At 54.6% G+C, this 27,765-nt stretch overlaps 1 protein-coding gene and 1 long non-coding RNA gene across 5 annotated transcripts in view; one reads left to right on the top strand and one right to left on the bottom strand.

Moving 5' to 3' along the window:
• The window catches only part of ZFHX2 (zinc finger homeobox 2), a 28,676-nt gene extending 9,799 nt beyond the window's left edge, over nucleotides 1–18,877 (top strand). The window contains exons 1-10 of one of the 2 annotated variants that reach the window (XM_072762560.1): nucleotides 4,271–4,343; nucleotides 5,759–7,851; nucleotides 8,025–8,542; nucleotides 9,055–9,295; nucleotides 10,611–10,685; nucleotides 11,092–11,150; nucleotides 12,788–12,988; nucleotides 13,384–13,510; nucleotides 13,683–17,159; nucleotides 17,390–18,877. In XM_072762560.1, coding sequence (XP_072618661.1) covers nucleotides 5,808–7,851; nucleotides 8,025–8,542; nucleotides 9,055–9,295; nucleotides 10,611–10,685; nucleotides 11,092–11,150; nucleotides 12,788–12,988; nucleotides 13,384–13,510; nucleotides 13,683–17,159; nucleotides 17,390–18,369 — 7,722 coding nt within the window. In that variant the 5' untranslated portion in view covers nucleotides 4,271–4,343; nucleotides 5,759–5,807 and the 3' untranslated portion in view covers nucleotides 18,370–18,877. Of the gene's footprint in view, nucleotides 1–4,270; nucleotides 4,344–5,758; nucleotides 7,852–8,024; nucleotides 8,543–9,054; nucleotides 9,296–10,610; nucleotides 10,686–11,091; nucleotides 11,151–12,787; nucleotides 12,989–13,383; nucleotides 13,511–13,682; nucleotides 17,160–17,389 lie in introns of those variants that run through there. The other variant, XM_026007548.2, reaches the window with a different exon arrangement.
• Nucleotides 30–27,765, bottom strand: LOC112926520 (uncharacterized). 3 transcript variants are annotated; one of them, XR_012002347.1, is made up of 5 exons: nucleotides 27,686–27,765; nucleotides 26,089–26,253; nucleotides 2,507–2,627; nucleotides 850–1,902; nucleotides 30–759 (listed from the first exon to the last, which is right to left on the bottom strand). It is a non-coding gene; the product is annotated as an uncharacterized lncRNA (long non-coding RNA). The 3 variants fall into 3 exon arrangements; XR_003236344.2 differs by lacking the exon at nucleotides 27,686–27,765 and having other exon boundaries at nucleotides 26,089–26,663; XR_003236343.2 differs by lacking the exon at nucleotides 27,686–27,765 and having other exon boundaries at nucleotides 26,083–26,228.

The following is a 27,765-nucleotide window of genomic DNA, read 5'->3' as shown; positions in this document are numbered from 1 at the left end:
AAATAAATAAAATGGAGGAATAGGAGTACTTTGTTTTCTTTTTCTTTTTAGAATTTTTTTTTAAAGATTTTATTAATTTATTCATGAGAGACGCAGAGACATAGACAGAGGGAGAAGCAGGCTCCTCACAGGGAGCCTGATGCAGGACTTGATCCCCAGACCCAGGATCATGCCCTGTGCTGAAGGTAGACGCTCAACCACTAAGCCACCCAGATGTCCCTTGTTTTCTTTTTAAACAAGAAGGTAAGACTTAGAGAACGAGAAAATGATACTTTTAAATGCAGGGAGAGGCCATATCGTTTTGATCCAAGCATTAGCCGCTTCTGTCGCCAGGCCATGTGGGAGCCTAGGCAAGTCTTCCATTCTCTGCTCTGGGATGGTGGCGTGTCTCTAGGCCTAGCAATCCAGAGGGCTGAGTGAGAAATGAACTCTGCTGCTGGGAAGACTTAGGTTTAAATCCTGTCCACAAAAGACTCTGCCCTCAATTTTTGAAAAGGCAGAAATTAGGATGAACCCTGATCAAGAAGGGTTCATATTCTGCAAATACCTTGCTCCGTTCTGGGTGGAGCTAGCCAAGAGATCAGGGAAAGAACTAACCTGGCTGACCATCCCTGACCACAGGAAGGAAGGGATCATTCTCCCCATTTTTCCAGATGAGGAAACCGGCAGGTAACTTACTGAGGTTGCACAGCTGGGGAGTGGGGAAACCAGCACCGAACCTGGGTCTGCATGAACCCAAAGCCCATGTTCTTCCACTGCCTGAAAAAATCAAGTTCATCAAGTTAGAGTTTATTTGCTGTTTATAACAAACAGTCCCCCCCCCCCCCGCCCCCCAGACAGGGCACTCACTCCATCTTTCCTTTTCCTCTTCAAGACCCTCTTTTCCATGGCCTCTTGAAGGCAACAGGTTGAGACAAAAAGGGGAGAGAGGCCAGGGCAGAGTGTGGAAGAGAGCAGCAGTGTTGTAAGAGGAGTTTCAGGGAGAGGAAAGACCCTAAAATTTGACTTTAATAAGGGAAAGAGGTTAGATACAACATTTGGAAAAGTTTAGGGCAACAGTGTTTGGAGGGCTCTGATGCGGAAATCATTGCATGTAAATTTTAGGCGATTGTGCTGATGCCCTCTGGCTGACTTTCCTGGGAAAGCCTTTGCCTCGTCCTTAGGTTTGGAGAAAAGAAGGGAGTGGGGTTTTACTTTTTGGTATGAGGAAGGGAGCCCGGGAAGAGAAAGGCGGTCTGTCATCCCCACCCCTACCCGCGCCCGGCCTTTCTTCTCCTCGATGGTGTTCCTCCTGTGACCACTAGGGAGCAGTAGTGTTTCTCCTCTCGCAGCGGGCTGGGGCCGGGAGGGGGCGCTGCCCAAGAGTGGTCCTGGTCTGCCCAGGCTCCCCCAGGCCAACCTGAACCCATGCCCTAATTCCTCCTCGGTGAGGGGCAGAGTCTCTCCTCCCTCGGGCCTCTTTTCTTTGGTCCTTTCTTTGCCCTTGCTCCTTTGGCTCCTGTACTTCTCTGGTCCCAGGTCTCACTGTGTTCTCGGTCTTGCGGGGCCTCAGAGCCCACCTTTCCAGATGTGCATAACTTCACATCCAAGCCCTTTGGTCCATCTCAGAACATCTTTCTCGGTGGCTCTCGGTCCCGCTGTCTTGTCTTGGAGCCTCTTGGCTCCCTGGCCTCTTCCTGCTCTAAGTACTGTCGGTGTGTTTGCTCCCCTCACCCAAAGGAAGAGCGCACATCCGGAAGGAGTTCTTGGCCGGCTATTTACGGAGTCTTTCTGCCCACCTCCCGTGGAAGAATATTTGCAGTTCAATGATGACGTTTGTGGGGCAACTCCTCCCTGGCTGAGCTTTGAAAGTAGCACTTCAGCCTTCCCTTCTCATCCTGAGCAGTAACGAGGAACACGGCCCTGGAAGGAGGAAGAGGGCAATAGGAAAAAAAAAAAAAGAAGCAACTCTTCTATTTATCCTTTGCTTTCTCTCCCCTTTCTCTTCCCCTTCCTCTCCTCCCCCTGTGAGGAAAGGAAGCATTAGGGAGGAAAAGGGAATGAAGGGGCAGCAGGGGAGCTCTGGAGACTGAGGGCCATTTTGGAGCTGGAAAATTCATCTCCGGGGATGACTACACCCTCAGAACTCTCCACCCTCCCTTGGCTCCAGGCCTGCCTCCTCCCATCCCCCTCGGTGGCAGCAGCCTTGTAATTTAAAGCTCTCTCTGTCGCCTCTAATGTGATCCTCTCGTTTTATTGACTCTCTCTGCCGTCTGTGGCGCCCCTTCACATCAATCTCCGCTCTAATCACACCAGCGCCACTGCCTGCTGTCTCCCCTAACCCCTCTCCTCCTGGGCCCCAGCTCTTGCTGCCACCTTTCCTGTGACTGTCCCCCACTCGTCCCCCCTCCCTCCCTTCCCCAGAGGCGGGAATGCCAGGGCCCTTGAGGGTCGCCTTGTCCCCTTCCCCACATCTAGGATGTGCCCCAAGGGAGAGGAGACGCCCTTACGGAAAGCCTGGACGTACAGGAGGAATGGCAGTCGCATCAGGGTGAACAGGACTCTTAGCCTCGGGGTGGTAGGTGGAGGGTGACTTTTTGGTCTGTCATCTGGTTCTGCATCATCTCCAGCAAGAGCCGCAAACAGTTCTAGATAGGAAGGGCAAGGAGAGGGACACCGACCCAGAGAAGGAAGGAAGAAAAGAGTGAGGGGGGGGGGAGGTGAAAAACTAATTGCTGTGGTTAAAGGTTTGTAATAAATAGGAGGGGAGAAGCGTGGAGTGGGGGCAGTGAGTAGGGAGGGGGTGCACTGAGGCAGAGACAAATTTGCAATTGAAATTCTTTCCTGTAGAGGAGGAGGGGGAGGTGGGGAGGAGATTTGCAATTTTAAACAGCTGCCGACCTCCCCTCGGCTGTCTGGGTCTCACCCACAAGCTAGCCCAAAGCTGAACTCCTTTGGTTTCCAGCTAGCAATCAGCTGGGGCTTTTTCCAGGCCTGGGAAGTAAAAGCTTTGGAGAGAGAATTTGGGGCTTAGGTCTTCCTAGCACCTCCTGTTAAGTTTGATCTGGAGTTGTGAGTCAGGAGCCAGGAGGAAGTAGTTAATTGATGTGATGTGGGCACAGTGGCCTCAGGGGAACAGAGCACCACCCAGGTCAGCCCTACATGGCCGGGAGAAGCCCTTCTGGCCCAGCCTCAGTTCTTCCCACCAGGTAGGGCAGTGAAAGGATGGCAGGCCCTCACCGTGGAGATAACAGTGGACTGTCAGACCCTCCTGCGCCAGCACGCCTGTTCCCTACCCCCAGGGATTCGTAGGAGGCACACCATCCTCAGACAGTGTCCGGCTTCTGCTTTCTGGTTATCTAGGATAATCCCTCCATCATAATTCCTTTACTTCCCTCTTGATTCTCCAACTACCTCTCCCACCGCCCCCCACCCCAGACCCCCACCTCTCGCCCAGGTGCTGATTTGCATTTCATTAGCATGCTGATCCAGCCCGAGGAGCTCCTTAATGGCTCCGACTTCACGCCTGGCTAGCCCCCCCAGGAGGAGGGGGGGAAGTGGGCACTAGATGGGGCCAGACTGAAGACCCATTCCTAACGGAAGAATCTGAAAGTGAGGGTTAGAGGTGGCCCTATCCCTTCCCGGAAGCACTGGGCTGAGGGCTGAAGGTTTAAACATGACAGATTGGCTGATATTAAGAACTGGGGAGGATGCAGGCCACTTGGGACATTGGGAGAAGTATGGGATGGTGAAGTCTGGGAAATTGGTGAGTTGGGTGGGGCAGGGCGGGGAGGTGCAATATCAAGGTAAAAAGGTTGGGAGCAGCGGGGGAGGCCCCGTGCTTCTAGTCAGCTAGAGGGAGCAGGGGAATCCTTACTGTTAGACCTTTGGTGGCTCATTTGGTCTGTACTGGGTCTGAAAGACGACCCAAGTAGATGGAGGAGCCCAGGTCCCTATGTCCCACCAATCTTTTCTGCAGTTTCACCTCCTTGGACCTGTCAGCAGCTCACTCAACCTATCTTTGGCTGCCTCGTCTGTAAAATAAGGTTGTTGTTAGGTTAAATGAGATTATTAATGAAAACATTTAGCACTGTGCCAGGACCATGGTATATGTATCTGACTAGCTTTTAATAATATTATTACTGTTACTTTTTTTTTTCTTTTTTATCTCTTTGGGGAGGAGGAGACTAATCACATAGAAGCTGTTGTCTTCCAGCTGGCCAGGGAAGCCCCCACCTATTCCACATGCTGTGACCAGAGATGGATGATCTGGAGGGCACTGTGAGAGCAGCACAGTGCCTGCAGACCAGTGGAAATTCACTGTTGCCTCTCTGGCTAGAAGACCTTGACTACTCACTCCTTCAGTGAGTGGAAAATCTGAGGGTCTTTCCTAGAGTTCATTCAACAGATAATGTATTGACTATGTGGCAGGCATCTTTCTTGGTGCTAATGATAGGGTAATAAAGCAAAGTTCCTGCTCCCCTGGAACTTACCTTCTAGAAGGGAGAAATAAGTAAATGAGGAAATACCTGGTGTAGTGCTAAATCTCTGAAGAAAGTAACAACCCCCAGGGCATGTCAGCCTCAGTAAGAAGGGAAGGCCTGTGGGAGAGGTGATATTTAAGCAGAGACCTGAATGAGAAGGAGCCACTATGCAGAGGTTTAGGGAAGAGGCTTACTGTTAGATAGAGTAAGCTGTTCAGCTTAGACAAGGCCCTAAGGTGGGAATGAACTTGGTGTGTTTGAGGAACAGAAAGACAGCCAGTGGGCTGGAGGGAGCCAGCCAGGCAGGGTGGAGGGTATTAAGATGTGTCAGAAGTAGGCAGGTGACAGATAGGTTAGATCCTTTTGTAGATTAGGGATGAGTTTGGATCTTATTCACAGTGCAGTAAGAAACCATGCATGGGTTCTAAGCAGAATGTAGTGCAATTTATATTTTAAAAGATGCTTCTTTATGATACCTGTAATGTGTTTTTTTTTTTTTAAAGATTGTATTTATTTATTTGTGAGAGACATATAGCTATAGAGAGCAGGAGAGGGAAGATCAGGCTTCCGGCTGAGCAGGAGGATCCCAGGAGGACCCTGGGATCATGACCTGAACCAAAGGCGGACACTTAACCTACTGAGCCACCTGGGCGCTCCCTGAAATGTGCTTCACAACAATATAGGAAAAGGGGAAGTGGGTAAAGATATAGATGGAACAAGGCCAGCCTGTGGTGGAGGCTGTTGAAGCTGAGCGATAGGTACAAAGGGGTTTCCTTATAGTATTTGGTCTACTTTTATATAGGTCTGGCATTTCTCATAATTGAGAATTAAATGGAAGCTCATTCTGGCTGCTGAATAGGAGACTGGGCTATAGGGGCAGTGGTGGAAGCAGAGGTCACCCTAGAGTTGTCGCACTGGTTTGGGGAGGTCAGTGGCTTGGACCATGCTGGTGCTCATGGAGGGACAGGACAGGTATCTGAGAGATTGCTGTCCAGTTGCGTATGGGTGGGGGCAAGATGAAACTCTTAGGTTTTTAGCCTAATGGCGGTACCAGTTTTTGAGATAGGAAAGAGAGGAGGAACAAGTTTAGGGGAGAAATTGAGAGTTCTGATTTTGGACATGTTAAGTTTGATGACCGTTAGCACTAAAGTGAAGCTTCAAGTTGGCAAACAGGTACCTGAGTCTGGTGCTCAGGGAGGAAACGAGTGGGGCCGGAGTATCTGGAGAGTCAACAGCCTGGCTGGGTGTCTCTCCTGCAACCTCACAGCCCCGCTCTCTCCACATTTCCCCCACAGGGTACCGGCTGTCACGCTGAAATGAACCCCCGGCACTCCTCCGTCTGCCATGGCTTCCCTTAACTCATCCTCGACCATTGGCACTGCCACTCCCCCTGGGCACGATGCCCCCTCCCCGCCTCTGGACACCTCCTTCCCCAGCACCCCCGCTGATCCTGTCACCAAAGATCCCCCTGCTGCCCCCTCCACCTCTGAGAGCATGAGGCCCTCAGAGCCAGGGGGACAGGCCCTGGAGTCAGGCTGTGGCCTCGTCCCACCAAAGGAGATTGGGGAGCCCCAAGAAGAGCCTGGCTGTGGTGGCTTCTCACCAAAGGACCTAGGAATACAAGAGGACAAGGAGCAGGAAAAAGGAGGAGGGCTCCCTCCCGTGGACCTAAGCAACCATTTGTTCTTCACAGCTGATGGTGAGGCCTACCTAGTGGCCAAGCTGTCCCTGTCAGGTGGCAGTGAACTGCTGTTACCAAAGGGCTTCCCCTGGGGCAAGGTGGGAATCAAGGAAGAGCCCGGCCTGCCCGTCCTTGCCCACCCACCCCCTGCACTCCTCACTGCCCTTCACATCCAACATGGCTTTGACCCAATCCAAGGCTTTAGCACTTCTGACCAAATTCTGTCCCATGATACCTCAGCGCCATCTCTGGCCACCTGTGAGGGAAGGGATGGAGCCTTCTGGAGCTACCGGCTGGCTCCAAACCCGCCCGGAGATCCCAAAGATGGCCCTATGGGGAGCAGGGGAGGAGACCATGGGGCACTCTTCTGGCTCTGCCTCCTATGCCGCCTGGGTTTCAGCAGGCCCCAGGCTTTTGTGGGTCACACACAGTCTCATGGGGTGAAGCTAGCCCCTGTTCAACACCTGGGCCTGCCCGATAACCCAGCTGTGCTCCAGGCAGGAGATGAGGGCTGCTTGGCCCTCCTAAGCTTTCTGGAACCAAAACCACCTGCTCAGCCCCTTTTAGAAATCCCCCTCAACAATGGCAACACAGTGAACACAGAGGCAAATATAGCCCAGCCTGAGGATGGGCCCCTGGAGTCAGAAGCCCAGACTCTTGTCCTGCCTACGGAAGAAGTCATGGCCCTTAGCCCACCCTCCCCGCCCACAACCCCCGCCACCTGGGACCCCAGCCCAACCGAAGCCAAAGAATCGCCAATGGCAGCAGGTGAGGCAGGGCCAGATTGGTTCCCCGAGGGGCAAGAAGAGGATGGAGGGCTCTGTCCCCCACTCAACCAAAGCTCACCTGCCTCCAAGGAGGGCAGCACTCTCCCTGCCGCAGTTGGCTCCCCGGAAGACCCCAGCGACCCACCGCAGGCCTACCGCCTAGCTGAAGACTATACCCCAGCCCCTGCGGCCTTCCAGAGCCTCAGTCTGTCCAGCCACATGTCTCTGTTACACTCTCGCAACTCCTGCAAGACACTCAAGTGTCCCAAGTGCAACTGGCACTACAAGTACCAGCAGACCCTGGATGTGCACATGCGGGAAAAGCACCCGGAGAGCAACAGCCACTGCAGCTACTGCAGTGCAGGGGGCGCCCACCCACGCCTGGCCCGGGGGGAGAGCTACAACTGCGGTTACAAGCCCTACCGCTGCGATGTTTGCAACTACTCCACCACCACCAAGGGCAACCTCAGCATCCACATGCAGTCAGACAAGCACCTGGCCAACCTACAGGGCTTCCAGGCGGGCCCAGGAGGCCAGGGTAGTCCCCCAGAGGCACCACTCCCACCCTCTGCCGGGGACAAGGAGCCTAAAACCAAATCATCCTGGCAGTGCAAGGTGTGCAGCTATGAGACCAACATCTCCCGCAACCTGCGCATCCACATGACCTCTGAGAAGCACATGCAGAACGTCCTCATGCTGCACCAGGGGCTGCCGCTGGGCCTGCCACCTGGGCTGGTAGGGCCAGGCCCCCCTCCCCAAGCAGGAGCTGCCGCCACCCCACCCCCTGAACTCTTCCAGTACTTTGGGCCGCAGGCCCTAGGACAGCCTCAGGCTCCCTTGCCTGGCCCCGGGCTAAGGCCAGACAAGCCCCTGGATGCCCAGCTGCTCCTCAACGGCTTCCACCACCTCGGAGCACCTGCTCGCAAGTTTCCCCCACCCGGTAAGCAGCCTGGGCTCTGTACCTGTTTCCCCTCCTCCCTGCCCCCTGGCCATACTGGAGTCCCTGCTGCTTCCCAAGGGCCAGCTTGGTAACCCCAGCTCCCTCAGTACTATCCTCATTTGCCCCCCTGCCCCTTCCCTCCCTTGGGCCACTAATCTGTCTCTGTCCCCCAGCCCCTGGCAGCCTCTCCCCGGACACCCACCTGCCTCAGAGTCAGCTCCTGGGCTCCTTGTCCGACAGCCTACCCACCTCACCGCCTCCAGATGACAGCCCATCCCTGAAGGTGTTCCGCTGCCTAGTGTGCCAGGCCTTCAGCACAGACAACCTGGAGCTGCTGCTCTACCACTGCAGCATGGGCCGAAGCCTCCCGGAGGCCGAATGGAAGGAGGTGGCTGGTGACACCCATCGTTGCAAGCTCTGCTGCTATGGCACCCAGCTCAAGGCCAACTTTCAGCTTCACCTCAAGACTGACAAACATGCTCAAAAGTACCAGCTGGCAGCCCACCTGAGGGAGGGGGGTGGGGCCATGGGCTCTCCCTCCCCGGTGCCCCTGGGAGATGGGGCTCCTTACGGCTCTGTCCCCCCACTGCACCTGCGCTGCAACATCTGCGACTTTGAGTCCAACAGCAAGGAGAAGATGCAGCTGCATGCCCGGGGTGCAGCCCACGAAGAAAATAGTCAGATCTATAAGGTGAGAGTGGGGCAGGGAGAGCCTAGCACTTGAGGGGGCACAGCACAGGGTCCCTGGGCAAAGAGAAGGGCATGGGCATGGACCGAGACAGCGAGTGGGAGAGCGATGGGGAGACCCAGGGTGGCAGGACTGGATAAAATGGCACATATGTACCAGGATAATCAACATTTTGGAGACAGACAAGAGTGGATCCAGGACTTTATTCAGCTTTTCTGGTGTTTGGGACTGAATGGGGTGGGGGGGAGTGTGGCGTCTGCTCAGGCCACCTTGTCACATGTTGAAGAGGATGGAACCAGATTCCATTCACCTACTAGGGACAAATCCAGAAATGGTAGGAGGAAGAGAAGGAGATGGGAGAGAAAAAGTAATACTCAGGTGGCCAGAGGAGGGAAAAGAGATGGGTAAGGAGGGGGTACTACTGGTCAGGCTCCCTTGGGGGGGGCAGAAGGGGCCCCTGAGATCTAGAGGGGTCTGTCCCTTCTGGCCTGAGCAGCCTCTTCCCACACTTCCAGTTTCTGCTGGAGATGGAGGGGGCTGCGGCCGGGGCCCAGCTGGGGCTGTTCCGCTGCCTGCTGTGTGCGTGGGAGACACCCTCCCGCCTAGCTGTGCTGCAGCACCTGCGCGCACCGGCCCACCGCGACGCCCAGGCCCAGCGGCGTCTGCAGCTGCTGCAGAGTGGCCCCGCAGCCGAGGAAGGGCTCTCGGCTCTGCAGAGCATCCTGAGCTTCAGCCATGGGCAGCTCCGGACTCCCGGTGAGGAAGAGGGGATGGGGCGAGGGGTGGGCAGCAGGTGCGGGAGCTGGGGCTGGTGAGAAGGTGATACAGGTGAGGAGAAACAGGTCTGTGGGCAGTCGAGTGCAAGTGGAAAGGAGCCAGCTGTGAAGGGTGATAAAACCGGACTTGGGGAACAGCAGGGCTGCCCAGTGAAAGGGGAAGCAAGAGGCTTTTGGAGGGAGGAGGCAGAGAAGGGCAGGAGCTTTGCTGGGGGGAGAGCAGAGGACAGGAAGGGAGGTGAGGAGGAATCACCCAGTGATTCTGAATGGTGACCACCGTCCCAGCAACACTAGGTGTTAGGGATGGCAGGAGCGGGTGAGGAAAGAGAGAAGAAATAGAAAAACAGAAGAATGGAATCCACTTCTTGCTGGGCCAGGGCGTGTGGGAAGGAGATGGAAGCTGTGGGCCTGGCCCAAAGGCAGTAAAGAGAGGAAGCCTTTGACGAGCTCCCCAGCCTCTTCCTGTCTCCTAGGAGGTCTTCAGCGCAAAGGCTGGGCTTAGGGTCCCCCTTAGGCAGCTGAGATTGTACCATTGTACCAGCAGAGACCGGGAACAGCCAGCCAGGCGCCATTGATCCAGAGGGTGCAGGAGAAGAGCCTGGAAGGGGCTGTCAGAGGTGGGCACGGGCATCCGGGCTTAGTAGGGGCCGGCGGTGGGCAAGGGTGAGGGCGCGGGCAGCAGGAACCAGGAACAGGCAGCATTGACTGGTGCTAATTGAATTGCCAATATGCTGGCTGGAGTTAAGTGCCGGAGGGGCCCAGATCAATAGCTAATGATCCTGGCGCAGGGCTGAATGGAGTTAAGGAACTTTAACACTTTAATTAGGCTGCCACCGAAAATAAATTCCTACACATCTGTCAATTCTTACTTGAGTGGTAATCTCCTCTTCCAGCTAGACCTGCCACCTCCTGCCCACCACACCTGCTTCCCTTCCACCTCACCTTTCTTCTTCAGTGCCCCTCCCTTTATGTTTCTGGGCTCCCTGCTTCCAGGACCAGTTAAGAGGGGGAGCTGAGTTGGCCCCGTCTCTGCTCCCTACAGCCACACTTGTTTCCTCATCTTGAAATGATGGGGGGCTGGGCTCACAAAGATGACCTCTTTGGCCTGCCCAGTTCAAGCCCTATCATTTCTCCATCAGCCTCTATTTCTTTTTGGCAGCTTTTTGTCCTCTCCAGCCTATTGGCTCATCCATCCATCTTCTCCTCCTGGCTTCTTGTCCTGCTTCCTCTGCCCTCTGTCCTCCCTTGCCTGATGCTTCACTCTTTTAAGCTGACTCTCCCTCCATCCTAAACAGGGAAGGTTCCTGTCACCCACTTAGCTGAACTGCCTACCCCTGAAAAAGATGCTCAGAACAAAACAGAACAATTGGGTGAGTTGCTCTTCTAGTCCATTTTCTCTCCATCCTTGCTCCCTGTCCCTGCCCCATCCTCATACATTCTGAGATGCACATGGGATGCAGCAATAATCCAGACAGCCAGCAAGGCCTCCTGGGCACAGGGAGCCAAACTGCAGCAAGAAAGGGCTCACCAGAGGGATAGGAGGGGAAGCCATGGAAGGCTCACATCTGGCCATCCTGCTAACCTGGGGTCAGCTCTGCTAGGCCTCCTCTCCCTGTACTGAGTACAGCTTTGTCCTTTCCTGCCTTTTCCCCTTTCCCCAGAGCCCAACCCCGACCCTGGAAGCTCTCTGCTACAAATCAGGTCATCTTAAGGGCTAGGGGTCTGCAAAGTACAAGGGAGAGCTGTCAGAGTCTCTTTAATCTTCTCTCCTTTCAGCTTCTGAAGAGGCAGAGAACAAGCCTGGCCTGCCAGGAGACAGTGCCAGCCAGACCACGGTCAGAACTGGGATAACTGGGGAAAGCTGGGGTGGTGGTGGGATCTGGTGTTGCTGAGATCTGTTCACATTCTAAAGCCTAAAGTTGTAATCGGTAGAGCTTTGCACACAGATTTCGGACTAAAGGTAGACCTAATTTTGTCAGGCTTGTGACTTATCTCAGAACACCACATTGAGAAAGGCCACCTAGGGCCAGTTATATGTTCAGCACCACACAGGATGTAGAGCCGGCTCCAGGGCTGGAGCACAGAGGGAGAAGACAGGGGAGGGCCAGACGAGGGACAGGACAAGACGGAAGATATATGGAGGTAGGAAAGGCTGAAAGGAGGTGGAGGAGGAAAGACACAGATGAAGAAATGAAGAGACAAAGCCCAAACCACAAGACTAGCTGCTAGCCCAGCTCTCTGTTCCTGTCAGGAGCAGAAAGACAACTAGACATGGATGGCCATCTCCTACAGAAGGAGATCTCTCATCTCCTGCAGGGAAGCATCAGGCTCCTCTTTCCTGAGGGTAGAGGCCCCAGCCCGGATGACTGTCCCAGATAGCAAACCCTGTAGCTCTCTGAGTCTCCCGGCCTCAGGCCTCTGCCTGGTCCAGGCACCTCCTGGATGGTTTAGCTCTGTGGCCTGAAAATGCTGATTCTGAGTAAACTCCCAGCCTGGGTCTGGAGGCACCCTGCTGCCCCTCACAGCTCTCCAAATGGGACCTTGGTGTGTAGTATTACTGCATTCCCACAGACAGTAGTGCTGGCCAGGCCCTCCTCACTCCTGCTCCCTCCTGCAGATCAAATCCAGATGTCTGCTCCTGGGGTAAGAGCATTAAAGTAAGCATCTGGATGCCTTTCCTTTCTGGCCATTCTCTCCCCCATACATGGGGCCTGGACCAGTGGCACCAGATGCAGGAGAGGAAGGGAGCCAGGGAGCCCAGCTGCAGGCTGGAAGTCCTGTAGTCAGGTGACTCGGGTGGAGACAGGGCCTTCCCTTGGCCCCACGTCTCTGGAGGTATGGGCAGGATTGCTTGGGCAGAGCCAGGCCAGAATTTTCCTGGGCTGCTGGGGGAGCTGTGGTGTTTGTTTAAATTAAGAAGGGGACAAGGAAAAGAAAGTGGAAGCTGCTAAACCTCTGGGAGAATGAGCTGGCTTCTGAGCAGACAGGTAGGGAGTGCCCCTCTTTAGGAGACCCTCAGGTTAGGGACATCAGAGAGGCAGAATGGGCAGGGATGGAGCCTCTGGATCCAGATGTGCAGAGGGCTGGGGGAGCCATTTCACAGAGTGGGGGTGGGTAAGAAAACTCAATGGGGGGAGGTAGGTACGGGGCCATACTGTTAGCTGGAGAAGTGAGCAAGGCAGAGACAGGAAAGCCAGAGGCCAGAATGGAGGGAGAGGGCTGACACGGAAGGAAGGAAGGAAGGAAGGCACAGGGAAGTATAGCCCTGGTCTTTGCTCCAAACTAAGGGAAATGAGGAAGGAGCCAGCTTCTTGCCTCTGGCTAGATCCGTGCTGATGCTTTGATGCCTTCATTTGAGGCTCACTCCCCCTAAATTGGGAGTGGGGGTTGGTGATATGTTCGAGAACACAGGGCTGGGTGATGGTGAGTCCCCCCCGCCCTGACACCTCCTCCACCACTCATGTACCCCCAGGTGTTCTGCTGTCCATACTGCAGCTTCCTGAGCCCAGAGCCCGACCAGGTGAGGGCTCATGCATTCTCCCAGCATGCAGTGCAGCCCAAGTACAGGTGTCCGCTGTGCCAGGAGCAGCTGGTGGGCCGGCCTGCCCTGCACTTCCACCTTAGCCACCTTCACAACGTGGTGCCTGAGTGTGTGGAGAAGCTGCTGCTTGTGGTGAGTAATGGTTGGCTGAGGACCCAGCCAGGAGGCACTTTTGGGCCAGGTAGGAGGGGAAGAAGAGGGAAGGTGTCCAGGTGTGTATGTGCTTGGGGGGGGGCAGGGAAACAGGGAGGTGAGGAAACCACACTTCCCAGGTTTGAAGGGGTTTTAGAGTTGGGGGGAGCCTTAGCAGATCTTGCCTGGCTGCCTCTGCTTGCCAGAGAGGGAGCTGAGCATCTCCTGCATTTATACAAGGTCCTAACAAGAGCTGTTCAGCAGCAGCCGGGGCCCTCTCATCTCGAGAAAAGCAGAATTGGGGGGGGGGGGGTTGTCCAGGAGGAGGTTGGAGCCCTGGACATGGGCTGGGCACGGGCAGTGCAGGGACGTCACAGGACTTTCTTCCCTTACAGGCCACAACGGTAGAGATGACCTTTACGACCAAAGTGCTGCCCGGGCCCACTCTGTGCCCACTGGGGGATGCCCCAGAGCCCCCAGCTCCTGAGCCAGAGCCTGTGTCCAGCAGAGAACAGGGAACAGGTAAGAAGAGGGAGGGACAGCAAACCTGCCAAGTGACAGGAAAGGGCATTTGGGCTCCACAGAGTGGGAGGGTCTGAAGACACCTGAGGCAAGGATTGAGTGCCCTAGATATTGAGTGGGTGGAGTCTGACTTCAAAGTTCCCTACTCAGGGCACCCTTGTCTCTCCTTCAGAAGGCCCTCACCTGACCCCAGAAGCCAGTCCTGATCCTCTTCCTGAGCCTCCCCCACTGTCAGCCGAGACCACAGATAAGCTCCTAGGAAGCCCTGATCAATCCCCATCTCCAGCCTCATCTCCAGCCCCTCGGCCTGAGGCCTCAGCAGAAGAAATGGCCCCTCCACCTGCCGTGGCTGAGGAGGAAGAGGGGGGTGTTGGGGAACCCCGGCCTGTGGAGCCAGCCCCAGCTGATTCTCGCCACCCTCTGACCTATCGGAAGACCACCAACTTTGCCCTGGACAAGTTTCTTGACCCTGCCCGGCCCTATAAATGCACCGTGTGTAAGGAGTCCTTCACGCAGAAGAATATCCTCCTGGTCCATTACAACTCTGTCTCCCACCTGCACAAGATGAAGAAGGCTGCCATTGACCCGTCCGGCCCTGCCCGAGGAGAGGCAGGTGCTGCACCTCCTGCCGCTGCTGCCACAGACAAGCCCTTTAAGTGCACAGTCTGCCGAGTGTCCTACAACCAGAGTTCCACCCTGGAGATCCACATGCGCTCAGTTCTGCACCAGACTCGCTCTCGGGGGACCAAGACTGACACCAAGGCCGAGGGGCCAGAGCGTGGCCAAGAAGAGCCCAAAGAAGGCGAGACTGAGGGGGAGGTGGGCACTGAGAAGAAGGGCCCTGACCCTGGTGGCTTCATATCTGGGTTGCCCTTCCTGTCACCACCTCCACCCCCCTTGGACCTGCACCGATTCCCAGCCCCTCTCTTCACCCCACCAGTCTTGCCCCCCTTCCCTCTGGTGCCCGAATCACTGCTTAAGCTCCAGCAGCAACAGCTGCTCCTGCCCTTCTACCTCCATGACCTCAAGGTGGGGCCCAAGCTGGCACTGGCTGGGCCTGCACCCCTGCTGTCCCTGCCAGCTGCCACACCTCCTCCCCCTCCCCCACCCCCCAAGACTGAGCTGGCTGAGCAGGAATGGGAGCGGCCCCCCATGGCAGAGGAGGGGAATGAGACAGGGCCCACCTCCCCCCCCAACTCAATGCCCAACGAAGCAGCCCGCACTGCCGCCAAAGCCCTTCTAGAAAACTTTGGCTTTGAACTGGTGATCCAGTACAACGAAGGAAAGCAGGCTGTACCCCCTCCTCCGACCCCACCCCCACCAGAGGCCCTGGGGGGTGGGGACAAGCTGGCCTGTGGGGCCTGTGGGAAACTCTTCTCCAATATGCTTATCCTTAAGACACATGAAGAGCACGTCCACCGCCGATTTCTGCCCTTTGAGGCCCTGAGCCGTTACGCTGCTCAGTTTCGAAAGAGCTATGATAGTCTATACCCACCCCCTGCAGAACCCCCCAAACCTCCTGATGGGTCCCTGGATTCACCAGCTCCCCAGCTGGGCCCTCCCTTCCTGGTCCCAGAGCCTGAGACCGGGAGTACCCGTCCCTTTGAGGAGCGAAGCCGGGCAGGACGCTGGCCCCCAGAGGAGGAAGAAAGTTCCAGAGGGAATCTGCCTCCCCTAGTGCCTGCAGGCCGCAGGTTCTCCAGAACCAAGTTCACAGAGTTCCAGACCCAAGCCCTGCAGTCTTTCTTTGAGACCAGTGCCTACCCCAAGGATGGAGAGGTGGAGCGGCTTGCAAGTCTCTTGGGCCTGGCCAGCCGTGTGGTGGTGGTATGGTTCCAGAATGCCCGCCAGAAAGCACGTAAAAATGCCATTGAGGGTGGGCCTGTGCCAACCGGAGGTGGCAACGGGGGAGCCTCTGGCTGCAGGCGCTGCCATGCCACATTCTCCTGTGTTTTCGAGTTGGTACGGCACCTCAAGAAATGCTATGATGACCGGCCCCCTGAAGAGGAGGAGGAAGAGGCAGAGCGAGGGGAAGAGGAGGAAGAGGTAGAGGAGGAGGATGCAGAGGAGGAACAGAGCCTGGAACCCCCGACAGGGCCTGAGGGTCCATCACCAGGACCCCCAGACAGGGAAGAGTTGAGCCAAGCAGAGGCAACAAAGCCAGGAGGCAAAGACCCTGAAGGGAGGGCCCCTCCCTCGCCTTCCCCAGTCCACACTTGTGACCAGTGTGCCATGTCTTTCCCTAACCAAGACCTCCTGGCCAGTCACCGGAGGCTACACTTCCTGCCATCTGTGCAACCCAGCACTGCCCCGCACCTCCTAGATCTACCCTTGCTGGTGTTTGGAGAGCGAAGCCCCCTGGTGGCAGGCACTCTGCCAGTGCCAGGGCCGCCACTCAAACGAAAGCACGAGGAGGGCAGCCTGTCCCCCACAGGCAGTGAAGCAGGGGGTGGAGGGGAGGGTGAGCCCCCCAAGGACAAGCGCTTGCGCACCACCATCTTGCCAGAGCAGCTGGAGATCCTGTACCGTTGGTACATGCAAGATTCCAACCCGACACGCAAGATGCTCGACTGCATCTCTGAGGAGGTGGGCCTCAAAAAGCGAGTGGTGCAGGTCTGGTTCCAGAACACCAGGGCCCGGGAAAGGAAAGGCCAATTTCGAAGCACCCCTGGGGCGGTGGTGCCCAATCCAGCAGTCAAGCCCCCAATCACATCTGCCCCTGCAGCCTTCCCCAAGTTCAACCTCTTGTTGGGCAAGGTAGATGATGGGACTGGGAGGGAGGCCCCAAAGCGAGAAGCACCTGCTTTTCCCTACCCCCCTATCACCCCTGCTGCTGGTCCCCTGCCTTTTCTACCACCTGGGAAAGAGGCCACTGCCCCAACACCAGAGCCACCTCTACCTCTCCCACCTCCCCCTCCACCCAGTGAGGAAGAGGGTGCAGAAGAACCATCTAAAGCATCTCCAGAGAGTGAGGCTTGCAGTCCATCTGCAGGAGATCTCAGCGATTCATCTGCTTCCAGTCTGGCTGAACCAGAGTCCCCTGGGGCTGGAGGAAGCAGTGGAGGAATGGGAAGTGGGGCCGGGGTTCCAGACGGAATGGGGCAGCGGCGCTATCGGACCCAGATGAGCAGCCTGCAGTTGAAGATCATGAAAGCCTGCTATGAAGCCTACCGTACCCCGACGATGCAGGAATGTGAGGTGTTGGGGGAGGAGATTGGGCTGCCCAAGAGAGTCATCCAAGTCTGGTTCCAGAATGCTCGTGCCAAGGAAAAGAAGGCCAAACTGCAGGGGGCAGCAGTCGGTGGGGCTGGGGGCAGCAGTGAGGGCCCCTTGGGAGCCCAGCGCACTGACTGTCCCTACTGTGATGTCAAGTATGATTTCTATGTCTCCTGCCGAGGCCACCTCTTTTCACGCCAGCACCTGGCCAAACTCAAAGAGGCAGTCCGAGCCCAGCTGAAGAGTGAAAGCAAGTGCTATGACTTGGCCCCAGCACCTGAGGCACTCCCGGCTCCCAAGGCCCTACCTGCCACCACACCTGCCTCTATGCCCCTCGGGGCTGCCCCAGCCCTGCCTCGCCTGGCCCCGGTCCTCTTGTCTGGCCCAGCTCTGGCCCAGGCCCCGCTGGGCAGCTTAGCTCCTTTCAGTTCAGGTGAGTGGGAAGTTGGGAGGGGTTGGGCTTCAGGGAGTATCTCTAATGATGTGCCCCTCTTTTTCCTCCTTGACTCTTCCCACCTCCAGCCTCCTATGGCCTTCCTTAGTTCCAGTCTCTCTGGGGAGAGAAGGGAGGGAAGGGTGCATGGCATCTAGGTGGTGGGAGTGGGTGAGGGTGTGGCTGGATGTGGCCTATAGCAGGAATGATCACTCCTTCCATCTTCCTAGGCCCTGCAGCCTCCTCTGGCCTCCTCGGCCTCACCACATCAGTTCTGCCTGCTTCTACAGTGGTCCAGACTGCTGGCCCAGGCTGCCCCTTACCTCAGAGACCTGTGCCCGAGCAAACTAACACCTCCACAGCAGGCACCACTGATCCTGCCCCAGGTCCCCCTACTGAGCCCTCTGGGGACAAGGTCTCCGGTGAGCGCAAGCCAGTCGCAGCCCCCACCAACTCCTCCACTGATGCCCTCAAGAACCTCAAAGCACTGAAGGCTACCGTCCCAGCCCTCTTGGGGGGCCAATTCCTGCCCTTCCCATTGCCCCCTGCAGGGGGAGCCACACCACCAGCTGTCTTTGGCCCCCAGTTGCAGGGGGCCTACTTCCAGCAGCTCTATGGCATGAAGAAGGGGCTATTTCCCATGAACCCTGTGATACCTCAGACCCTCATCGGACTGCTCCCCAATGCCCTCCTCCAGCCACCCCCCCAGCCCCATGAGCCCACAGCCACAGCGCCTCCAAAGCCTCCTGAACTGGCTGCTCCAGGGGAGGGGGAGCCCGGGGAGGCTGACGAGCTGCTGTCAGGCAGTACTGGCATCTCCACCGTGGATGTGACCCACCGCTATTTGTGCCGCCAGTGCAAGATGGCATTTGATGGGGAGGCCCCAGCCACTGCTCACCAGAGATCCTTTTGCTTCTTTGGGCGGGGCTCTGGAGGTTCTGTGCCCCCTCCACTGCGGGTACCCATCTGCACCTACCATTGCCTGGCATGTGAGGTGCTGCTGAGTGGGCATGAAGCCCTGGCCTCTCACCTGCGCTCCTCGGCTCACAGGCGCAAGGCGGCCCCACCCCCAGGGGGCCCACCCATCACCGTCACCAATGCCACCACTGCTGCCACGGCTGCTGTGGCTTTTGCCAAAGAGGAAGCAAGATTACCTCACACGGACTCCAACCCAAAAACTACTACTACCTCTACACTTCTAGCTTTATAAACAGATAAACCAAGATGGGGGAGAGAGGAGGGCCTCAGGGCTCCCTCCCTTACCCCAAGGGGTGTTTGGTGGGAGCTCAGATCCCTCACCCCAACCCTCGGCTCCGCCCACCTCACAGGAATCTTTCAACTCCCACCCTCAGTGGGCTTCACATACCCCACCTCCAGCAGAGTCCTGCCTCCTCCCCCCACCCTCCTTACCCCGCCACCCCAGCCCCTAGACACACACTGATTCTCTGCGGCTCCTTGCCCTACATCTTTACAGACACACACCCATCTTGTCATGTTGATGGTCCACTCATCTCTACCCTGCCCACCACACATGAGATCTATCCTCGAGTCCATCTTCCTACAACCTTATCCCCACTGGATTCCCAGTCACCCCCCCGACATGGTCAACCCCTGCAAACACACACATAAGTATATGTTATCCCATACTCTTCCACTGACTGAGGAAACAAAAAAAAAAAAAGAAAGAAAGAAAGAAAGAAAAGAAAGGAAAAAGAAAACCCAAGACAAAGAAGGGGGAAGGAAAACAAACTTTGCTATTCCTCCTTCTCTCCCTACCCCCTTGTCTAGAGCACCACACAGCTCCCAAACTTTCCAAATACCCAGTTGGCTTCCAAGGTTGGAGCCTGGGATGGGCAGGGAGCCCACAAAACTAACCAAACTGGAGGTTGGCAGGTGGGAGAAGTGCTCACAGCCCACTCTCCCCACACTCCTCCCTCCTAACCCTCTCCTCGCCTGATGAGCCCCTGCGGCCTGGACTCTAGGGGAAGCCGCCGCCAGGAACCCCTCTGCCAACCCCCACCCTGCACCCTGGGAACTGCAGTAACTTATTCTCAAAGGCTTTAAACACAGAGATCCTCTCAGCAGCCGTGGGCCTGCCCCTTGTCCCAGCCCTGCCATGTGGAGGGTCCAGCCTCTGGGACTGGCGCTGCCCACCAGCGGCAAATCCAAAGTTCTTAAAAAAAAAACTGAAACACACACACACACAACCAAAAAAAAAAAAAAAGGAAAAGAAAAGAGAAAAAAAACGAGCGAGAGAGAGAGAGAGAGAGAGAGAAAGTAGGCGCGCACATGTGCATGGGAGAGAGATGGAGACAGAGGAATGAACTAAAGTAAAACAAACTTGGAAAATACAGAAAAAAAAAAACTGCAAACTCTCCCATCAAACAAGTGTTTTTGTTTTTGCTTTCCTGTTTGTGTCCCCCCACCACCACCCCTGCATTAAGGGTTTCTTTAAATCACTAGTCTTTGGAAGACCAAATGGCTTTAAGTCCTTGCAAGGGTTCAGTGATGTTCAACACAGAAAGCTATGAAGTCTGGCCCTGGCCATGCCCAGTGTCAGAGGCTAATAATGGGGAGAAGAGCCTGGGGACTGGGGAGAGACCTCCCTTTGCCCCCTGAGTTGAGTACTTACCAGAACAGGTAACACCCCTTTGTTCCCAGCCACTAGTTAGACAAGTCAGTGTTGTCCAATATGTTGGTGGTCCCAGGAAGAAAGGGGTGGACAGTAGTGTGGTTTCTGGACCTTGGCAATGCTTCCCTTTAGTGCAGCTAGCCACTGTGTCCTCTCATTTGCTTCTTTCACAAACCCCTACTTCTATTTCTGTGTCCAGGGGCCCCTTCACATTTTTTGGTCACTTGAAATCCTTGCCTTTGCGGGACCCTTGTTCCCCACCTGTGTTCTTCCCCCTCATCCTCTGCCCTCACCCTTCTTCCCACTGGCCAGCAGCAGCTGCTGAGGGGACTGCCAAAAGGAGTCAGGCTTTCCAGGAGGCCCACAGAACTCTGGAGCTGAGGACAGCTGAGGGGGTGGGCAGGCAAGGCAATGATGGAAGCACAAAGCAGAAGGTGAATCTCTGACAGGGTGCTATCACCAAGGGAAACCAACAAGAGGGATGAGCTAAAAGAGAGTCCCCCACCTCTAATCTCATTGTTTCTGCCAGCATCAGGCATTAACTGCTAACCCGAGTCCAGCTAAAGTGGTACACGGTGGAAAAGCAGGTGTTTTATTTCAGCAAAGAAAAGCCTGCAAAAGCTTCCAGTCCTCCAGATAGTTCCTGCTACTGCCCTGGCCCAGGACCTCCCCTCGAGGTATTCTCCCTGTAAACTTTCTCCCTTTGGGCTTCTTGCACTACCAGCATCCATTTAATATACACACACAAGTTCAATCAGCCTTGGGATTTCTACTTCCTGGCCTGTCACTCTGCCCTGTGAACAAGTTCATACCAAAGCAGTGGCTTATGTGCCGAATAGCTGGGAGGGGAGGAGGCGCCAAGTCCCTAGTGCCCACATGTCCTGTGATTCTCACTTCCAATTCAATCCATTTCTAAAATTACAAGTCCCAACTCTAGCAAACTGAGGTGGGGTGAGATTAATCAATACAGTGACCCTGTTATAAATGCAGGCCCTACCACGGTCTTGCTCTGGCTGCCCCCCTTCCCGCCTCTCAGCATCTCCTGTGTCCCTCCCTTCCTATCCTTTTCCTATTGAAATTCTGTGTATAAAATTATTTTTCTTAGCAGCATGTGTCAGGGGAAAGAAGCTTTTCACTCTGCTTTCAGGGAATGTGACTTTGTATATAAAAGTTGAAAACAAACAAAATTAGAAAAGAGAGGAGAAAAAGAGGAAACATTTTAAAGAAAACCGTGGCATATACCTGGTATGGGATGATTAGAGGTGTGGTGTTGTGCATTTTTAGGAGTTCACAACCAGGACAGGTTGGCTTTAGTTTGCACTGTGAACATTTTTACCTGGAGTTAATATAGTTAGAAATCCCTCCTCCTCCTCTTGCCCTCCAGCATATTCCCCTACAGCAGGACACCCTGGTCTAGAGACACTGCGTAAATGGAGACAGGAGCTGCCTCTAAGCCACTGTCATTATAGGAGCCCTGTAATTTGAGAGACAAGAGTCTGGCTGATTGTGAAGTTAGGTTTGCCATTCCATGTTTCCAGTGGCTGGAAGTCTTCCTCCTTAACCCCATTTCAGATCAGAGGTCCCCAGCAGCAACGCTCCTGCTTCAGAGATGTGCAGTGGGACGTTCTGTGGGAAGGAGGGCCAGGTCATCAGCCTCTATGCAGAATGCTAACTAGAGATGAACACCAGGTCCCCCTGGATAAACTGTGTTGCTTTTCCTGGGGAGTAGTAGACCCAACTTAAATGCCTGGCACATCAACACTGATCTTGTAGTACAGGCCCCACCTCAACCCTAAAGTGAGTTTGTATCCATGGCCCCTAGGATTGGTCTTCCACAGCCTGGGGTAAAGACCTAGGGTTTCTGACATGCCCCTTAGGGCATGCCTTAGCACCCAAATTCTGGTCTAGCCTACTGACTGCTAGGATCAGTACCAAGGGACAGGAGGTGGAGGTGAGTTTGGCTGTTTTTGCTCTAAACCAGAATCCGTGTGGGGATGGCTCCAAGTACCCCATTCTCAACTAGGAACAAAACTCAGTCTTCTGGAAGAATATGAGAAAATCTGAAGCTGCAGCAGCCGAATGGGATAGAGTCTGCAGTAGGGCCAGCAAAAGAAACCCTTTTTCTCTCAACCCTCTAGTCTCGGGAGGGTTGCAGAAGCATGTCCAAGAACCAAGAAAGCCAACTATTCCAGGCCCAATAGCATCCATCTGCTTAATTCCCTCTATCTGTTCCTAAGCCAGTCATAGGGCTTATAGATCAGATCACCAATTCCCCAAACCTCCACCAGCTTGGTTGTGTTAAGGCACATTTCCTCATCCAATCATTCATCTCTGTACAGAAACTCACACCTGAAACACAGAGTTCTGTGAATATAACTGTACCAATGAAACAAGCATGCACAGTGTCAGAAACTGCAGCAGAAGCACCCAGAGTGAGCTATAGGGATACACACATGCCAGCAAGGATGGGTCCCGTCTGCACAGAAGCACAAGGGACAGGCCCCAGTCCCGTCAACTACATTTCCCATAAGTACCACCAGCCTCCAGAACATCCTCATTTTCTTCACATACAATAGTAGGGGAGAACTGATAAACAGGGGAAATGTAACCACAGTCAGGAAGGGTGACCAAATGTTGTAATCCATGGGGGAAGGACCTTACATTCCTCTGCATTATGACACTATCAGCAGGAGAGGTAAAAGAAAAACCAGGGGATCCCTGGGTGGCTCAGTGGTTTAGTGCCTGCCTTTGGCACAGGGCATGATCCTGGAGACCCGGAATCTAGTCCCACATCGGGCTCCCTGCATGGAGCCTGCTTCTCCCTCTGCCTGTGTCTCTGCCTCTCTCTCTCTCTCTCTCTCTCTCTCTCTCTCTCTCTGTGTGTGTGTGTGTGTGTGTGTGTGTCTCTCGCATGAGTAAATAAAAACTTAAAAAAAAAAAAACTGTAGGGAAAACTTCAAGAAGCACAAATAAACTGGCCTGGGACTCTGTTATAGGATGGGTAGGCACCGAGGAAGAGCTGTTTTCTCTTTAGGGTGCTATGGGAAGCTCAAACCGCCAGCTGGGAGTACCTAGTGAGAAACTTGCAAGCCCTGAGGATGTCCTGGAGGACTAAGGAAGAAACGCTCAAATGCCAAGAAGGCCCTTGCCACAACAAGAAGGGCTACAGACCCAGTCTGTAGGAGTATAGCTTGGAAACACTGTGAAAAGGGCAGAGGAAAGAAAAGCCAGACAGAGAACATTCATAGAAGATCTAGACCATGGCTTACCAAGTCTGGGGAGAGATGGGAAGCAATCCCTAGGGAAAGCTGCCAGGGCGAGACTATACTTTATGGGGAGAACATAAAATTGGGTGAGGACTGACCCTGTTATTCTCCATCATACAGACAACCCAGACGACCTTCTATACAAAGGATAAACAAGGGGTAAAGGCCATGATTTCCTATCAGTAGTTTGAGCCTGGTGTTTCCTACAGCTCTCAGCCATAGAGAGGTGTCTGGCTAGAATATAGCAGGGAAGCAGGCTGATTATAAGTGGACCAGAAGGAAGGTGATGGGGGAAGGTGACCTGGGACTGACTTTTTTTTTTTTTTTTTTAAGTAATCTCTACACTCAACGTGGGCTCAAACTCATGACCCCAAGTTCAAAAGTTGGATGCTCCACCACTGAGCCTGCCAGGCGCCCCCTGAGGTTGACTCTTAATCCTACCCAACCACCACACACACTTTTACACAAACAATTGCTGAAACAGGTAATTAGTAGGAGCTCACCATGCCCCACGTCGACAATCCTGCCCCGACATCCAACATTGTACCATGTCTTTTAAACTGGACTTGAACGGCACACACTGTGCTCATTCCCACCAAGTGCTCAAACGGCAGCATCATTTGCATCTTGCTGGGTATCTGCAGTAGGCTATGCCCTGTATTCTGCTGACCTCTCCTTCCACTACCCAGGACCCAGACCTGTCTCCAAGAAGTAGAATTAGGACTCATCCTGTACTGAGCCATAGAATTCACACACATCTTACTGGACCAGAGAGAGCCATCTCCTGGCCATGCTCCTAACCTAGTGGGTCTCCTGGGTGGTTTCAGAAACATAGGGCAGCCAACCATCAGAGTTTGGAAGTGTTCCCCAAGGGACTCTACTGTGATAACTACTGCCAATGAGAAGCATGGTTCTAACCAGCTAAATCTGCCTGATTTGACCTCACAATCTGTTCTATTCCTCCTGCTGTTCCCACCCAAAACACATTTACACACATCCCACAACACACATATCACAGGCATGGCAGCATAAAGACATGCATGTGGGAAGAAGATAGAAAAGGCCTTGAGAAATCCAGACTAGGTTAACTCTCCGATAGCTGAATCTTAGAACATTTTCTCAAAGTTCTGTCTACCTGCATTGTAGTCACCTGAGTGATGGCTAAAAATGCACACTTCTTCTTCTTCTTCTTTTTTTTTTTTTTTAAATGCACACTTCTGAACCACACTTTCAATTAGCTGAATGAGAAACTCCTGAAGTGATTCCATGCTCTCTGGAGTTGAACCCGATTTGGGGTTCAAATGCTCAGCCCCTATACATCTGTGACCTTCCCCTAACTCTCCAGCACCCAGGGCTCAACCCTGTTACACCAGGGGGTACCACCAGGGCCTAGCATCACCTCAGATTACCCTGCTGTCACTCCCACCTCCAACATCTGGGAAATCTGACTGTGTCTTCTACTTAAGTTGGCTATTCTTGAACAGAAGAAAAGAAACATTGTCCACTCACCCATCTCACTGAGTGTCTCCCTGCTTTTTCCTCTGCTGTGGGAATCATCTCCCTTCTTCTGAAGCTGTCATCCACTTCCATAAAGGCTGAAACCAGAACTGCCCCAACCCTAAGCAGCTCAGTCCAGCATGGCAATGGCTCGGCTTTCCTCTGGGCAGGTCCTATCTTCCATCAGAGCCATCCAGCCTCCCTCAACATCACCCAGCCAAATCTTCTACCTGAATCTCTTCCTAGTTACTAATCCACAGCTTCTAGCTACCTAGAAAGCAAGGAAAGCCCAACCTACTGGACATTTTTCCAGATGAAGGCCCAAGGCCCAGTTTTGAGGCATTGCTTCTGGAGTCACAGGGGTTGTCTGTGTCACCACAGATGCTGGGGTCGCTCCTGCTAGAAGCCTTCCTCTTTATGAGGGCTCATTGCTGATCTGTGGTTTCCCTTCCAGGGATGGATTTCAAAGACATGGACATTTATCCAAATTCTACCTAACTGGGGTACCACTGAGAAATTTCTAAACACTGAATCAAATAGTTCCACAAATAGTATTCCACAAATAGTATTTCTGGAAGGACAAGACTTTATCTTTCTTGTATCTGCCTACCTCTCTAGGCCTAGAGCAACCTCTTCATTTTTCTAGGACTATTATTGAATATGGGCCTTTTAACAAGGGAGAAAGAACTGATTCATCTTAACCATAGCTCAGCCAATCACAAGGCAGATGAAATACATACAGGCACAAACCACCCCATACCCAAAAGCAAGGCCTGAGGGTCCCTCCTTCCTATTTCTCTTCCAATCTCTTCTGACACCAGTTTTGTGACAACATAGCTGGCTGGCCTCTCTACAGCTCTCATTCACCCTGCTGGTATTTTTTCTGTCCTCACTGTCCAGGGAGGTGTTCTAGACCACTGGCCTGGAGCCCCAGACTTGGCTTCTTGCCTGTGCCCTTGTCCCTCTGTGTTCCAGCTTCCCTTGAGATAGCTGCTCAAGCACTGAGTATGGTAGCAGCTAAATCCCTTTCTTGGGGACAGTGAGGTAGGAGGGAGGTGGGTGTCTAGTTGGGGTTGGCTGGAGAGTACCGATGCAGCAGGCTGTTGGGGGTCCCTTCTCATGCCACTCCCCAGCACAGAGCTCTGCCTGATGCCGGGCATGCCCATGTGCACCACCCCCCCTCTCTCTGCCGCCAAGTGGCGGTCGTGAGCATGTTTGGCGGCTTTGGGTTTGCCGCAGTGCCAGGATCTGAGACACTGTTCACGTGCCAGTGCAGCACTGCCAAGCGTGGCGGCATCTAGTTGGTTGGGTGCCAAGCAGTAGGACCCAGATGGTGATAGAGAGATGAAAGAGGGGTGGAGGGGAGAGGGAGGGAGGAGAGGAAGGCACCAGGGAGAAAATCAGATACCTCACTTGTTAGAGTGGAAAGTCCAAATGAGATCCATAGAAAAGTGCCCTTCCCATTCCAGATCCCAGCTTAGCAAGCAAGCCCCACCCCCACCCCCACCACACTGGCCCAGTGACATACACAGACCAGGCAAGAGGATTTGGCCATCTTCAGCAGGAAACTGGCCGGGGGCCAGACAGGACTGCCAGCGCTCTCCATCCTTTTTCCTTGGGGTCTTGGCAATGGCGCGCTTCCTCCTTTGTGTCCTCACGCCTCTCTCGCCTCTCTCGTCTGTTGTTCCACTCTCCAAGTCTAAGAGGGAACAGGAAGGAGGTCCTGGCAGAAAAAGTCTGTCCTCTCAAACAACTCACACACACACACACACACACACACACACACACACACACACACCTTACTGCCCTTCTCACCCCTGGCACAGAAATCTTCTCAACCAGATTGGCAAGAGGCACTACCACCCTCCTCCATTCCACACAATGCCACATCCTGTGCCAGGCTCTTTAGGGAGTACCAGCATCCATGCCTCACACCGGCACCCCTTGCTTTCACAAAGGGCCAGACTGACAGCCCTGAGGAGCTCTCCCCAGGGAGCAGTGGCACAATCCCTTCTCCTGGCTCTTAGACAATTTCTTGGCACTTCCCTGGCCAGTCTTTCCACCACTTTACTTTCCCAGACTGGAAGAAGGCTAACTATCTCATAGTCCAACCGTTTCTCAGAGCTAAGCTCCAGAGGGACAAGCAACATCATTAACATACCCCTGTCCCTCCTCTCTGCCTTCTGGGGCCCCTGCTCCCACTGCCCCAGCTCAGGGCACCAGCCTGACGGGTGTGATGCCAATGGCCCCCGGGTAGCAATCCTTCCTGTGAGAGCACTAGGACTCCTACTGCCAACCCCCCCAATCGCCTCCTCCCATCTCCGCGGGCACAAGGGTGGCAGCTGCAGTGCCAATGCCTGTAAGCAGGCAGCATGAAGCAACTCATGCGCCCTGTTCTGCCCTCCCAGGCCCCAAACCTCTCCCCTCCTTCTTCCACTCTATCCCTCTGTCCTTCTGGTTGGACACTAGATTGGCAACCGCAGTGCCAACCCCCACCCATGCCCAGGAGGCTCACATACAGCATGCGCTTATGCGTACATGTACACGCACACACACATACACACACACACACACACACACACACACACACACACGGCCCCATGAGTGCCAGGCAGCGGTGGCAGACACACAGCAATGCATAGTGACGGGTCTACCCGAGGAGGCAGCCAGATTCGGCACCTGATCCAGCACCCGTTTGGGATTGGGTGGGTAGGCGGGCGGGCAGGCGGGTGGAGGGATGATGGAGGCAGACGATGGCCTTAGGTTGGCAGCCGATAGAGCTGGGAGAATGGAAGGAACAGATGCTCTTTGCCCAGCCTCCCTCCCTCTCTCTCGGAGATCAGTGCCAAGCTAGGGGGATGGGGAGAGGGGAGAATGGGGGAAGGGTGGCATTTGGAAAGCTGGCAGGCGGGGGTGGGGGGGTGGGGGGAGCTGGGTCCGCCCAGGCTGGGCAGTGCCGGCACTGGCTGCCGCCTCTCCACTCTGCCATCTGTCTCGCTTCTCTCCCCACCCCCTTTCCCTCTCTTTCTCTCTCTCTCCTTCATCCACAGCAAACCAAAAAGAAAACAGGGTCCTCATTCTGCCCACCCCCAACCTCTGCCAGACCTCCTCTCCTCCTTCCCACAACTCACCACACCATACCACCACCAAGCCATCTGTGCTCTCTCCTCCTGGCTCGGTCACCTTCTTTCACTCGCCTTCGCCCTCATAC

The sequence above is a fragment of the Vulpes vulpes genome, chromosome 6 (genome assembly GCF_048418805.1).
Source record: "Vulpes vulpes isolate BD-2025 chromosome 6, VulVul3, whole genome shotgun sequence".
NCBI lineage: Eukaryota > Metazoa > Chordata > Mammalia > Carnivora > Canidae > Vulpes > Vulpes vulpes.
Note: the sequence above shows the minus strand (reverse complement) of the source record. Positions and strands in the feature narration are given on the sequence as shown.